Genomic DNA, 16,019 nt, shown 5'->3' on the forward strand with positions numbered 1-16,019 from the left:
AAGCAGTAGCAAGAAATTTTGCTTAGCAATCTAGGGAGGGTAAAGGAGTTCTCCATATGGCCTTTCAACTTTTATCAGAGTTCCAATTTGGATCTTCATATATGTCTATTCCTTGAAGCCCTGGATTGCAAACTCCAATTCTTGAACTTGGAAAGTTACAAAATAATATAGAGAAATTAATCTGTGCTTTGATCTCTAATTGTCTCTTCTGAATTCCAGTGTTACTGACCAAATGCAAGTTGCTGATTGTAGAGGAAAATTTAAACTTAGTCCTCTAACAAAAAGTTCCCACAGTACCAAGACGTAAGTAATGAATTAAAATTATAAATACGTTAAGATAAATGGGGTATGGTGCCGCCAGCAGGTCAATCTGTACCTGTGAGGAGAGTGCGTCAGCAACCTTATGGTGCCTTCAGACTTCTAGATACCCCAAAATTGCTGCTGTGTCTTTGGCCAGACCCCAAAAACTTGGGTACAAGTTTACCAAGAAAGTAAATGGCCAAAAGTTAGGTATATGGGAGACACACCCACAAACCACCTCCAACTCAGCTATATAATTGGAGGCAAGGCCTCTCTGGTTCCTGATCAAACTTAACAGCCATCATCCCAGAGACTCAGAAACAAATCTCGGAACCTAATGGCTGTTGGCAGAAATGTGTCTGGTCCCCACAGTAGGTTACGGTTGCCGAGCCACCGCAGGTGGGAAAGGATGCTGTCCCTCTGCCTGCTCCCCCTTGGTGCTTGGTGGCCACTAGCCTCCACAGGCCATTGGACAGTCAGGTTTGGGCCTGCAGTGACAAAATATGTGGGACCTCAGAGGATGGGAGTGGAGCCGGCCCTTTCCTCCCCATCCCAATGAGACCCCAAGTCACCACCCCCGAACGGCCTCTCTGGCTCCTGATCTAGCTGCTTAACGGCCATGATCCCAGAGACTCAGGAACAAATCTCGGAACCCAGCTGGTTTTTGCAGAAATCCCTCCAGATTTAGTTATTAAAATTTTGGAATTTTAAAATCACATGGCCACTACTGTGGCCATGCAACATCATATGTTATTCATAACCAACAATAGAAAACAAATTGGCTATGGTTGCCTTTTTTTTTTATTAGTGAAGCACCATGAGGTACAGTTGTAGATTTACAAATCTTTGTGCCTGAGTTTCAGTCATACAATGATCAAATACCCATCCCTCCACCAGTGCCCATTTCCCCCCAACCCCCCTCCCACCCTGCCTCTGTGGCAGGGCATTCCCCTTTGTTCTCTCTCTCCTTTTGGGTGTTGTGGTCTGCAAAAGAGGCATTGAGTGGCAATCATGTTCAGTCCATAGTCTACTTTCAACATGCATTTCCCCTCCTGGGAGGATCCTCCAAACACCTTTCATTTGGTGTTCCCTTCTCTATCTGAACTGCCCTTTCCCCTAGAATATCCGGCTGGCCTCTAAGTTATGGAGTAATCCTCCTGGTGTTGATCTCAGCTATTCTTAGGTATTGATCTCATATTTTGTTGCTTTATATCCCCCAGATGAATGCAATTTTTCTATGTCTATCCCTCTCTTTCTGACTCATTTCGCTTAGCATGATACTTTCCATATTGTACCACTTGTATGTAAATTTCATGACTTCATCTTTTCTAAGAGCTACGTAGTACTCCATTGTGTAGATGTACCAGAGTTTCTTTAACCAGTCATCTGTTCTTGGGCACTCAGGTTTCTTCCAGTTTCTGGCTATTGTAAACAGTGCTGCAATGAACAAACAAGTGCAGATGTCACTTCGACTACACATTTTTGCCTCTCTGGGGTATATTCCCAGGAGTGGTATCGCTGGGTCAAATGGGAGCTCAATTTCTAATTTTTTGAGAAACGTCCATACTGTTTTCCAAATATGGTTGCCTTTTTGGCAGATCTGAGTGTTGGGTAAAATCCCAAATAATAATGGTGGGTCTGATGTAGAAATATTGAACGTAATCAAAGTAGAGAGAGAGAGAAAGAGTAATGTAGAGATCATCTGCCCCACAGGTAGGGGTAGAATGTGGGATGGGGAGTATACTGGGGGTTTTGGTGGTAGAAAATGAGCACTGGTGAAAGGACGGGTGTTTCATCATTGTATGACCAAGCTTCCCAAAAGCTTTGTAACTGCTCTCACAGTGATTCAATAAATAAATTTATAAAAAAGAAAAAGAGTAAGGTGGAGTTCATGTCCAATTCAATCAGCCTAATCAATGTCTGAATAAATAAATGTTTAATGTAAATTTTACATTAAAATTTTAAAAAAAATTATTTCTGGGGCCGGAGTGATAACACAGTGGGTAGGGTATTTGCCTTGCATGCAGCCTACCCGGGTTCAATTCCCAGCACTCCATATGGTCCCCCAAGCACCACCAGGAATAATTCCTGAGTTCATGAGCCAGGAGTAACCCCTGTGCATTGCTGGGTGTGACCCAAAAAAAGCAAAAAAAAAAATGACTACTAAAGTGATAAATGATCATAAAGACTAAGGTGAAGTAAATTAGAATGTTCTTCTAATATCTATTCTGATAATTTATCTATAAAACAAAATACCTGAATCTAAGATAAAGTTTTATTTCCTTTCCCCCTTCCCTTCATTGTCGTTGATGTTATTTAATGACTGAAAGTTGTACATGCAACTGATGATGGTGTTAACACTCCCATCCCCCCCCCATAGTACTTTCCCAGGGGTCCCTGTGCTGCTCACGTACATGCTCACCAGGTCACCTTTCCTGAGTATGGTTCCCTCATACAGTTTTAGTGGTTCTCACAAGGGTTCACATTGTGTCCTTTTTGTGATACTTTAATGTGGCATCACTACCCGAATTTAGTGATACTGAAAATCTCCTGCAGCTCCAGAGATCACAAACAGCAGGGCTGCAAGGCTCAAACAGCAGAGATAACAGAATTACACTCAGTGCATGTGGGACTCCAGGACTTTGAACTCATGACCACATGTTTGCAAGGTTACAAGGCAGGTGCTCTCAGCTACTGTATTGTTTCTTTAGGCCAAATGATAATTGTTATTAAAAAAAAGAAAATATAGGGCAGAAGAGATAATACAGGATGTATTTCTTTGCCTTGAATGTGGTCAGTGCCAGTTCTATTCCTGGCACCACATATGGTCCCCTGAGCACTGCCAGTTACTCCTAAGCAAAGAACCAGGAATCGCCTCTGAGCACCAAAAGGTATAGCCCAACCTCCCCACCTGCAAGAAAAAAGAAAGGAAATATATTCGTTTTTTAAGCAAAAAGTTATCATTCCTGTCCTCCCAAATGACATATTTCTGTGAGGGATCAGAATACATTTGTAGACTTAAGTTATCATTAGGTGGTGGCAGAATTCCTAATTAAAATTCTATGGGGAGGAAAATGAAAAACTCTAAGTTTCATAGTCAATGCCAGTTCTATTCATTAGGGATAAGAAGATATCTAAAGTGGTCAAGCATGTGCCTGGCATGTACAAGGCCCTGACACTACATCACACCCCCAAAGCATTTTCTGACCTGACCCTAGGTACCTCCAGCACTTCAGGGTATAACTGTTATATTTTTCAAAATAGTTATCATTACTGAGCTGGAGATATAGTACAGAGGGTACGACATTTGCTTTGCATACATCTGACATGAGTTTTTGGTCCCTGGTACCCTATATGGTCCCTTGAGGACCACCAGAGGTGATCCCTGAGCTCAGAGCCAGAGTAAAGCCTGAGCACTGCTGGGTGTGACCCCAAAACAAAAATGTAAACAGTTTTCATTATAAATCAAGATATTTTTGTGCCAGTTAGAAGGAGAATAAACTTACTGGATTATAAGATATACCCAAATCCTTAAACTAGTCAGAGTATTATAGAAAGAAAGATCTTTAATTCAGATGTGACCAGTAAAACGAAATCTAGTAAATTGACCACAATTGACTTTGGGCTAAAATTGAAAACAAGTTGTCTTGTAACATTAACCATAGAGTTCTCTTAAGTGACTACTAATCAATAGTTGTCACTAATTACTGAAAGTGAAAGTTAGATCTGTGTTTTATTTGATCAGTTTTCTTTGTCACTGAGATTATTTCTTTTAATGTTCTTGACTGTGCCACTGGAATATATTAACAACTGTCTAGAAGGATGAGAAAAGAATAAATTTTTGGCAGTCAAACCTATTGATTTCATTGTTCTTATACTTTGCATTATAAACTCTTATCACTACAAGTAGTTAAGCGAAGACAAGATAATATCACATGCAAAGCAAATTCCTATATGAGATGAGAGGCTAGATTGGATTCATTACAGAACTAAGGTGCTTCAAACCTTTGAAATATTATAAGAATAAAAAGATCTTTCCACGTTCAGTCTAAGATGAGGTTTGGAAAAAAAATTTTTGTTTCTCCCCATATGGAGGTAGCAATCCTCAGCACACTGGGGAGCAGTGGGGCTTGAATCCATAGCCTTGTACTTGCTTTGGAAGCGCTTTAAGCCACTAAACCATCTTCTGGACCTCAGAATGTCCTTTTTTCATTGAGGAGGTGGAGCAGAGATGGTGGAGGCACCTCCAGCTATGTTCAGGGGATGTTCCTGACTCTGCTCAGAAATCACCCCTAGCTGTGTTCAGGGGACCAAACATGACTTACCTCCTGTACTGTCCCTCTGGCACCTGAAGAATCTTTTTTTTTTTTCCAGTGTTAGACTACCTTGCCTGACCTTCTATTTGCTTCTTCTTAAAATTTGCACTTTGGGGTTGTCAGAGAGATAGTATAGAGGGTAGGGTGCTTGCCTTGCACATGGCCAACCTTCGTTCAATCCTGATATCCCATATATAGTCCCCCAAGCGCCTCCAGGAATAATTCCTGAGTGTAGATCCAGGAGTAACCCCTTAGCTTTGCTGAGTGTGGATCCAGGAGTAAACCCTCAGCTTTGCCCAAAGCAAAATGAAACAAACAAACAAAAAAACTGTACGTTGGTAGTGATTGCGTGTAGTAATTTTACATATCAATACCATAAATTTTAACATTATTAAAATGTCCTCAAAAAATTTTAAGAACTTTCTATTTCATTATTGCATTTTTTTCAATAAATATTAATCAAAGTAGCACTGTAGCACTGTCCTCCCGTTGTTCATTGATTTGCTCGAGCGGACCCAGTAACGTCTCCATTTTGAGACTTGTTGTTACTGTGTTTGGCATATTGAATATGTCACGGGTAGCTTGCCAGGCTTTGTCGTGCAGGCGAGATACTCTCGGTAGCTCCCCAGGCTCTCTGAGAGGGCGGTGGAATTGCCCTCTCCTCACTCCTCACATCTCACTGCCCTGGTAATCTTTGTTCTGTAAACCAGTTTTAGGTTCTGTTACTTTGGGCCATTTGTTGTTTCTTACTATAGCACTGCACTGTCCTCCCATTGTTCATAGATTTGCTTGAGCGGGCCCAGTAATGTCTCCGTTGTGGGACTTGTTGTTACTGTGTTTGGCATATAGAATACGTCACGGGTAGCTTGCCAGGCTTTGCCGTGCGGGCGAGATACTCTCAGTAGCTTGCCGGGCTCCCTGAGAGGGATGGAGGAATCGAATCAGGTTGACCAAGTTGGCTGCGTGCAAGGCAAATGCCCTGCCGCTGTGCTATCGCTCCAGCACTATATGTTTTTATATTCCAAATATAAGAGAGATCATTCTGTATCTCCACACACACACACACAAACACAGAGACACACACTACTGACTGATTTCTTTCAGCATAATACATTCCAGTTCCGCCCATGTAGCAGCAAATTGCTTGATTTCATCTTATAGCCAAATAGTATTCCATTGTATATTATATCATAGTTTCTTTAATCAGTCATCTTCTTGGACACTTGGGTTTTTCCAGATATTGGATATGGTGAGTAATAGTGCCATAAAGATAGGCACATAAATGTCTTCTGAGTAGAATTTGTTGACCCTTGAGGTAGATCCACCAAAGTGGAGTTGCATGTGAAAGCTCAAGTCTAAGTTTTTTGAGGGGTGTCCATATCCTTTTCCAAAAAGGTTCAACCAGTCAAAATTCCCACCATCAGTGGATGAAGGTTCCATTTCCCCCACATTCATCCCAACACTGGTTGTTTTCTTTCTCTGTGATACTTTTTAACTAGTTCTCATAGAAGCACAAAAATTGGAGCAAGGAAGATAGCTCAGGGTTCATGAACCTTGTATGCACAGGCTTCTAGTTCTATCCCTGACACTAAATGGTCTCCTGAGGAAAGCCAGGTGTAGCCCTGCAAGCCCCTAAGCACTGCTGGGTTGGCCCTGGTATCCCCTAGCACCACTAGCACCACTAAAATGTTAAATTGCTGGACCTATTGACCAAGTAGCACCAGAAATCGCCCCTGAACACTGTTTAGGAGGCCCCAACAAAAGTCACAGAAATATAAGAGGTTGCATATTTTAAAACCCTTTTTCTTATAACATTTTATTTATTTTTTGCAGTTCCAGGGATGGAACCCTATACACATATGCAAGGCAAGTACTCTATTGCTGAGCCACATCCTCAGCCTTTTCATAAAACTTTTACTTCTACTAGTATCAAAGTGAAATGGTTTTAAATAAAATAAATTTATACAATTACAAGATTATTTTTGCTATAAACAAACCCAGGTGTTTTTTGGGTTTTTTTTTTTTTTTTTTGCTTTTTGGGCCACACCCAGCAATACACAGGGGTTACTTCTGGCTCTGCACTCAAGAATTACTCTTGGCGGTGCTCAGGGGACCATGTGGGATGCTGAGAATCGAATCTGGGTTGGCCGCGTGCAAGGCAAACGCCCTACCCACTGTGATATCGCTCCAGCCCCCAAACCCAGTTTTTGAATAATACATTTTTATGTTGCTGAACTAACAAATTACAAAATATATACAAAATATCCTAAAAACATTTTTCCAGTTTTTTTTTCTTTTTGGGTCACACCCGGAGATGCTCAGGGGTTACTCCTGGCTTTGCACTCAGGAGTTACTCCTGGCGGTGCTCAGGGGACCATATGGGATGCTGGGAATCGAACCTGGGTCAGTCGTGTGCAAGGCAAATGCCCTACCCGCTGTGCTATCACTCCAGCCCCTTCCAGGTTTTATTTTTCTGAAAAAATAATGTTATGCAAGGTGTTATAATACCCAGAAGAGAGAAAGGGAGAAATCTTCTCTTACACAATTTGTTAATTGGTTGTAAAATAATTATAATAGAAAAATTTTACTGTAATGATATACTCATCATAAATTTATGTCTTAGTAATTTTAAATAGCTTATATTTCTAACAATGGAAATAGCATGAGGCTAACAACCTTGAGCTTTGGAGTCAGGTAACCCTGGTTTGAGTCACAGGATTACACTTGCTATATGAGTTACTTGAGGTAAGTTTATTTAAGTTTAAGTTTCCTCTTGTTAAAAATGGAAAAAGAGTAATGGACCAGTACAGGGCAGAAGGGGACTTCCTGCCAAACCATTTCTTGCTGTCTGCTCTTTCACTAATAGAAGTTGCAGTAAGAGTTACCTTAGGTAGTGTGATGAGACATATTATGATGCCTACAGTTATTCTGATCTGCACAACTCATGAACAGAACTAATATTTGCTTGCTTTGTTTATGCACTAAATCTTTTCATATATTTTTTTCAGGGAAAAGGATTTATCAGGATTTCTCCCATGTCATTTTGACAGCATTGAAAATAAGTTGACTCCTTCACAAATACAAGGTAATGAGAATCATCCCCTAAATGAAAGCATAAGCAAAAGTCAATTAATATAGCTGCTCAGGGGACAGAGAAGTAGTACATAGGGTAGGGTACTTGCCTTGCACAGGGCCGAACCAGGTTTAATCCCCAGTACCCCAGATTTGTCCCCCTGAGCACAGAAGCAAGTAATTCTGAGCACTGCTTTATAAGAAATGTCTATGATGTGACTTTGAAAAATACTTATTTCGGGGCTGGAGCAATAGCACAATAAATAGGGTGTTTGCCTTGCACACTGCCAACCCATATTTGACCTCTGGCATCCCATATGATCCCCCGAGCACTACCAGAATTCTTGAGTGTAGAGCTATGAGTAACCCCTGAGTATCACCAGGTGTGGCCCACCATCCATAAAACGTGATTTATATAATTTTCTCCAAACAACTGTACTGTCTGTCTTAATTTCATTAGAATATGTATTTTTCTTGAATAACTCAACTAAATTTCATTTTCTCCAGCCTTCAAAACTGCCTTCAATTTCTTTCACAAGGATAAAAATGGCTGTATTGATTTATATGGAATGATGCGCACTCTATCAAAGTTAGGCATGAATCTAAACAAGCATGATGTCTGTAATGAACTAAGATATGCTGATATTGATCGTGAGTACTTTGACTTGTCATCACTTTTCTCATAAATTTTTATGAATATATTTTCCCTTAGTGATAATATAAATATGAGAACTTGTTTTATGAAGAAATATATATATATATACATTTCTAAGTATCAATGAGGTCACTGTCACTGTCACTGTCCTCCCATTGTTCATCAATTTTTGCTCCAGAGGGCCCAGTAATGTCCCCATTGTGACACTAGTTACTGTGTTTGGCATATCTAATACATTATGGGTAGCTTGCCAGGCTTTGCCGTGTGGGCAAGATACTCTCGGTAGCTTGCTAGGCTCTCCAAGGGGGCGGAGGAATCGAAGTTGGGTCAGCCGGGTTGGTTGCATGCAAGGCAAACTCCCTACCGGCTGTGCTGTCGCTCCAGCCCTATCAATGAGCTATGTATACAAATTATGAAATCAAATTAAAACTTGAAAATGGTATTGAAAAATCCTATGTGTAACCTAAAACTGACTCAAGTTTTTATATCAAATTTTCAAATTTAGATTACCTATCATGATGTTTTATTTTGGGGAAGTTTGTTTGTTTAGATTCATTTGTTTATTGGGGTTTGGACCACACCTAGCCATGCTCAGGACTTACTCCTGGCTCTGCCCTCAGGAATTACTCCTGGTGGTGCTTGGGGACCATATGGGATGCCAGAATTGAACCCTGGCCACCCATGTGCAAGGCAAACACCCTATCCACTGTACTATCGCTCTGGCCCCAAGATGTACATTTTGGAATTTGCCTTGAAAAATCACTGGGGCCAGAGTGGTCATGCAGTGGGTAGGGCATTTGCCTTGCACGTGGCTAACCTGTGTTCGATACCTAACACCCCATATAGTCTTCTGAGCATTGCCAAGAGAAATTCCTTCATGCAGAGCCAAGAGGAAAGCCATGAGCATCACTAGGTGTGACCTAAAACAAAAGAGGGGGTGGGGGAAGGAATAAAAAACACACGAAAGAAAGCATCAATAATTTTTCAAAAATGCTATTTACTAAGCAAGTAAATACATTCCCAAGACTTGACGCATATTAATAAAAGCCTTCTATTATTAGAGCCCACCTACATTATACTTTTTTTTATGTAGGAGTACTGCTATTTATTCGGTCACTGATTAGCTGATTGAATTGGGCATGAACTCCACCTTACTTTTTTTTCATATTTTATAATTTTATTTATTGAATCACTGTGAGAGCAGTTACAAAGCTTTTGGGCTTAAGTCTGGGTCATACAATGAAACACCCATACCTTCACCAGTGCCCATTCTCCACACCAAAAACCCCAGTATAACCCCATCCCACACCCTCCCCCTACCTGTGGGGCAGATGATTTCCACATTGCTCTCTCTCTAGTTTAATTGCATTCAATATTTTGACACCAGACCCACCATTATCATTTGGGATTTTTTAAATAATTTATTTACTGAATCACTGTGGGAAAAGTTACAAAGCTTTCAGGTTTAGGTCTCGGTCATGCAAATATCGAACACATTTCCCTTTACCAATACTTATTTTTCACCACGAAGAACCCCAATAAACCCCCACCCCCCACCCCTCCCAATGCCTGTGAGGCAGATGAATTCTAGTTAACACTCTATCTACTTTGACTAGATTCATTGTTTGGATAAAATATGCACCATTATTATTTAGAGTTTACCCCCCCAAATCAAACATGCTGAAAAAGCATTGTGAAATGATTTGCTTTCTACAGCTGGGTTCAAGAATTAAATGATGTCACGCGGCCGTTATTGCGGCCACGCGGTTTTGGATTTTTGCTATTTTACTTATTAGCCCTGGAAGTATTTCTACTGAGAGTCAGATAATTAAGAGATTGGTGTCTGTGCTCTGGAGCCATGGCCGTGCCAGCGAGCCATTCATGGGGGGCAACTGGTGACCTCGGTAGGGCGTGAAGGACGAGCCCGGAGCGCCCCCCTTCCCATGAGGTTTTAGTCGCCCTGTCACCACCAGCTCATACCTAGCTTTCCACAAGGCTCCCAAGCGGCTGCCATCTTTCTTTCCAGAGGGGAGAAGGCAGAAGGGACCACCACCCTTTCCCCTCCGGGCCGACATGGTGGTATGGATTAATGCATAGTTCATTCACTTTTCTGCTCCAAGCTGCTGGGCTCTGCATTAAGTCCTTGTGCTTCTGGAGCTATGGCCGTGCTGGAGAGCCGCTCGTGGGGGGCAACTGGTGACCTCGGTAGGGCATGAAGGACAAGGCCGGAGCGCCCCCATTCCCATGAGGTTTTAGTCGCCCCGTCACCACTGGCTCATACCTGGCTTTCCACGAGGCTCCCAAGCGGCTGCCATCTTTCTTTCCAGAGGGGAGAAGCTATCATTTGGAATTTTACCCCAACACTCAGATCTGCTGAAAAGGGAACAGTAGACAATTTATTTTCTATTGCCGGTTATGAATAACATATGATGTCACATGGCTGCAGTAGTGGCTGCGCGATTTTGAAATTCCAAAATTTTAACACATAAATCTGGGGGATTTCTGCCAATACCTGCTGGGTTCCGAGATTTGTTCCTGAGTTTCTGGGATCATGGCCGTTAAGCAGCTTGATGAGGAGCGAGAAAAGCCATTCATGGGCGGCGAATTGGAGTCTTGTTGGGACCAGGAGGAAAGGACCAGCTCCACCCACATCCCGTGAGGCCCTGCGTGTCTCGTCTTTGAGGGGCCAAATCTGACTGCCCAATGGCCTCTGGAGGACAGCAGCCACCGAGCCAACTAGGGGGAGCAGGCGGAGAGACAATACCCTTTCTCCCCTGGGGTGGCCCAGCGACAGTAACCTACTGCGGAGTCTGGACGCATTTCTGCCAAAAGCCACTGGATTCCAAGATTTGTTTCTGAGTCTCTGGGATCATGGTGATTAAGCAGCTTGATCAGGAGCCAGAGAGGCCGTTGGTGGGCAGCGACTCAGGGTCTCGTTGGGGTGGGGAGGAAAGGGCCGGTTCCACCTCCCATCCCGTGAGGCCCCGCGTGTCTCATCACTGCGGGCCCAAACCTGATTGTCCAGTGGCCTCTGGAGGATGGGGGCCACTGGGCCACCAAGGGGAACGGGTCAAGGCATGAAGCCTATTCCCACCTGGGTTGGCCCAGCGCCATTAACCTACTGCAGGGACCGGACGCATTTCTGCCAAAAGCCGATAGGTTTCGAGATTTGTTTCTGAGTCTCTGGGATCATGGCCATTAAATGATTTGATCAGGAGCCAGAGAGGCAATTCGTGGGTGGCAACTCGGGGTCTCATTGGGATGGGGAGCAAAAGGGCCGGCTCCACCCCCATCCCGTGATGCCCGTGTGTCTCATCACTACGGGCCCAAACCTGACTGTCCAATGGCCTCTGGTGGATGGTGGCCGTTAAGCAGCTTGATGAGGAGCGAGAAAAGCCATTCATGGGCGGCGAATTGGAGTCTTGTTGGGACCAGGAGGAAAGGACCAGCTCCACCCACATCCCGTGAGGCCCTGCGTGTCTCGTCTTTGAGGGGCCAAATCTGACTGCCCAATGGCCTCTGGAGGACAGCAGCCACCGAGCCAACTAGGGGGAGCAGGCAGAGGGACAGCACCCTTTCCCCCCTGGGGTGGCCTGACGACAGTAACCTACTGCAGGGTCTGGATGCATTTCTGCCAAAAATCGCTGAGTTTTGAGATTTGTTTCTGAGTTCTGGATCATGGCCTATAAGCAGCTTGATCAGGAGCCAGAGAGGCTCAGGTGGCGACTCAGGGTCTCGATGCCGTCAGGAGGAAAGGGCTGGCTCCACCCCCATCCTCTGAGGCCCCACGTGCCTTGTCACTGCGGGCCCAAATCTGACTGTCCAATGGTCTCTGGAGGATGACGGCCACTGAGCCACCAAGGGGAACAAGCCAAGGCATAAAACCTATTCCCACCTGGGGTGACCCGGCGCTGGTAACCTACTGAAGCATTTCTGCCAAAAGCCTTTGGGTTTCTAGATTTGTTTCTGAGTCTCTGGGATCACAGCTGTTCAGCAGTTTGATCAGGAACCAGAGAAGCCATGCCTCCAATTATATAGCTGAGCCGGAGGTGGTTTGTGAGTGTGTCTCCCACATGCCTAACTTTTGGCCATTTATTTTCTTGGTAAACTTTGCCTCAAGTTTTTGGGGTCTGGCCAAAGGCACAGCAGAAATTTGGGGGTATTTGGAAGTCTGAAGGTTCCATCAGGCTGCTGATGCACTTGCCTCACAGGTAGATTGACTTGCTGGCTGCACCATACCCCCACCTACATTATACTTTAAATACCATAACATTTTTGTTGATATTTGTTGATATTTTAAAGGCATATGGATAATATTTTCATTGAATATTCTGCTTTAGTCATGAGCAGTACACACTGGTACATTATATGGAATAGTCAGTGTATTTTCTTCTCTTCTCTCCTTACCAGGCTGTTAGTGTCCAGTTCAATCAGCATCAAAGTCACATGTGAGCCAGTGTCACTAGGAAAATGTAACCTGTTTTTATGATCTGCTCCATTTCTGGTTTTTTGTTTGTCATACACTCCCCTCACATAATATTCACCAGCCTTTTATTTTCAAAGAAACAGGATGAAGTTTGGAGATTATAGTAATCAAAATAGTATCAGTAGGAAAGCAGAAAGCTTCGAGGAAATAAATGAAGGAACAGTTGCCTGGAGTGGGACTCCTTAATTTCGTGACCATTTCAGTGCTTCTGTGGACTGTAGGTGCTAAGACCTCTTTAATAGTTGTGCTTACCTGAGTATATCTCCAGTCCTAAAATGCTCTCTGATTTTTAACTATTGAACAGTGATTGTGAGGTATTTCAACTTTTATATTTAATGTATGTTCTGGCAATGAAAATACATTTTGAATCCTTGTTCTGAGACCTGGATTTCTGTTGCAGGAGATGGGAAAGTGAGTTTCTCCGACTTTATCAAGGTGCTAACGGATAAGAACCGCTTCCTGAGAGCTGTGGGTAAGTGGAGACTGTCCCAAATAGATGACAACTGGGGGGTGCAACTCACCGCAGAGCAAACAGTACTCATTTCCTTTTCCAGTTAGGAGACGAAGCAGGAAGGTGTAGTCTGGGATGTGAGTGACTTTGTATTGTTTCTCAAAAACAGTATTTGCTAAGGAAATTTATAGTTTTAGAATTTTAAATCTGCCAAGCAGACACAGGCATTGTCTAAAGTTCTGCTGCAGGAAACTCTGGTTTTTGGTCTCTGATAAGAACACTCATAGTTTCTACATGTAATGTAGTAAAATTTCATCTCCTTTATAGCATTTTAGTTTTTATTTTAATTAAAATTGTTTTAATTTTAATTTTTATCACACCCAGTAATACTTTGGGGCTACTCCAAACTTGGCGTTTGAGGTTTGCACCCAGCAGTGTTTAAGGGACCCTGTGATGCTAAGAATCTAACCTGGCTTGCTTGCATACAAACGATGTGCTCCAGCCCTTGGAGGCATCTCCCGAGCCTCAATATTTTAATTCTTTTCCAAGTGCTTGAGCTGCTTTGGGAGGCTTTTCCTTTGAAAAGCAAAGAATACTTTATGAGGGGCTGGAGCAATGGTACAGTGAGTAGGGCGTTTGCCTTGCACACGTTGGTCCAAATTCTGGTTCCATCCATGGCATCTCATATGGTTCCTCCTCAAGCACCACCAGAGAATAACTTCTGAGCTTTGCCAGATGTGGCCCAAAAAAAAACAGCAAAATAATTTTTTTAAGAAAAAGAAAAATGATGCGGCTGGAGCAATAGCACAGTGGGTAGGGCGTTTGCCTTGTACATGGCTGACCCAGGTTCAATTCCCAGCATCCCATATGGTCCCCTGAGCACTGCCAGGAGTAATTCCTGAGTGCAGAGCCAGGAGTGACTCAAAAATTTTTTTAAAAATGCTCATGAAACTAGAGATATAAACAACTTCCTGTTTCTGAAAATGTCTTTTCATCCTGATGAAGCTACTCACCACTAGAAGGACTGAAGATCCTACTAGGGGTTGTGAGGCTGTTCTCACCCACCTCATAAATGATACATGAAATATTTGAAATATTGTTAGTCTTCTAAAGGTTTGTTTATAGGCTATTTATGGTCTGCCCTTCATCTGACCACCAAAATCTAAACACTATTCACACCATACTTTCTAGGATAAAAGCATTTCAGGTGTCAAATACTTTATGTACTTTTTTTTAAAAAATAGTGCCCTATAAAATATATAAAACATAGTTCAGTTGTATGTTTATAGAGCTATAACCTCTGTTTATTAGAAATGGAAGTTACTGCTTCTGAGTACTAATAACAGGATTTCCCTGCAAATCAGAAATGAGGGTGATAGTACAAAGGTAGGGTGTTTATCTTGTATTGGTTAATCTGGGTCCAATCCCATTTAGTACCCTGAATACCTCCTGAACGTGATCCCTTCGTGCCAATCCAGGAGTATTCTCTGAGCACTGCTGGGTGTGGCCCAAAAACAACAACAAATCAGAAATGAAACTTAGTCCTATGTTAAGTTCCTCCCTACTAGGAGAGTTCCTTTTCCTTTCTTTTCTTCTTTTCCATAAACTTTTCTACTTCCTAAAAAAAAAATCAAAAATGTATTTGTCAGTGATTATTTGGAAGAACAGAACAATAGACCTTAACACATAATTCATATTTAACTGCATTAATATAAAAGGTAAAGGCCCTCCCGTTGATCGTCGATTTGCTCGAGCGGGCCCAGTAACGTCTCCATTGGAGACTTTGTTGTTACTGTGTCTGGCATATTGAATACTCTCGGTAGCTTGCCGGGCTCTCCGAGAGGGGCGGAGGAATCGAACTCGGGTCGGCCATGTTGGCCGCTTGTAAAGCGAACGCCCTACCCACTGTGCTATCGGCATTAATATAGTTAAAAGGTAAGGTAAAGGCCCTCCCGTCGTTCATCGATTTGCTCGAGCGGGCCCAGTAACGTCTCCATTGGAAACTTTGTTGTTACTGTGTTTGGCATATCGAATGCATCACGGGGAGCTTGCCAGGCTCTTCCGTGTGGGCGAGATACTCTCGGTAGCTTCCCGGGCTCTCCGAGAGGGGCGGAGGAATCGAACTCGGGTCGGCCATGTTGGCTGCATGCAAGGCAAACGCCCTACCGTTGTGCTATCACTGTTTAATATAGTTAAACAGAAGTGACTGGATTAAAAGCATTTTTTATTCTATATTATTGTGTCTATTTAGCAACCAAATCAACTGAATAAAACAGACTTAATGTTTATTTTAATTTTCTAGACCTTTGGTATTAATATCATAAATACTGTGTTGTGTTTTGTTTTGGAGCCACACCCAGAGGTACTCAAGGCTTGCTCCTGGCTCTCAGGGATCACTTTTGGTGGGCTCTAGGGGTTGTATGGCATGCAGGAGATCAAATGTGGGTCAGCTACATACAAGGCAAACACCCTACCATATGGTGCCAGGAATGTAACCCTGCCCGTGCATGCAAAATAGACCCTAGTCCTCTAAGTTACCTCTGCGTCTCTGATGGCATTTTGAAGTCTGTTTTTCCCCTTCCATTTTTCTAGGAAAAGACACCTGTTTAGATTCAGACGGCAGCACAGGGATCCTGTTGTTTGAAATCCTATCGAAACTTGTGGAGACTTCAGCCCTACCCAAAAAGACTATAATGGAAATAGTAAGGTAAGTGGAAAACAAAGGACCAAAATCAGCCT

At 42.9% G+C, this 16,019-nt stretch overlaps 1 protein-coding gene across 1 annotated transcript in view; it reads left to right on the plus strand.

Moving 5' to 3' along the window:
• The first annotated feature begins 232 nt into the window (after positions 1-232).
• EFCAB3 (EF-hand calcium binding domain 3) overlaps positions 233-16,019 on the plus strand; it is a 33,227-nt gene continuing 17,440 nt past the window's right edge. The window contains exons 1-5 of the mRNA XM_056126575.1: positions 233-303; positions 7,625-7,701; positions 8,196-8,339; positions 13,230-13,301; positions 15,873-15,987. Coding sequence (XP_055982550.1) covers positions 233-303; positions 7,625-7,701; positions 8,196-8,339; positions 13,230-13,301; positions 15,873-15,987 — 479 coding nt within the window. The remainder of the gene's footprint in view (positions 304-7,624; positions 7,702-8,195; positions 8,340-13,229; positions 13,302-15,872; positions 15,988-16,019) is intronic.

Source organism: Sorex fumeus, unplaced genomic scaffold (assembly GCF_029834395.1).
Source record: "Sorex fumeus unplaced genomic scaffold, SorFum_2.1 ptg000063l, whole genome shotgun sequence".
NCBI classification, from domain to species: Eukaryota; Metazoa; Chordata; class Mammalia; order Eulipotyphla; family Soricidae; genus Sorex; species Sorex fumeus.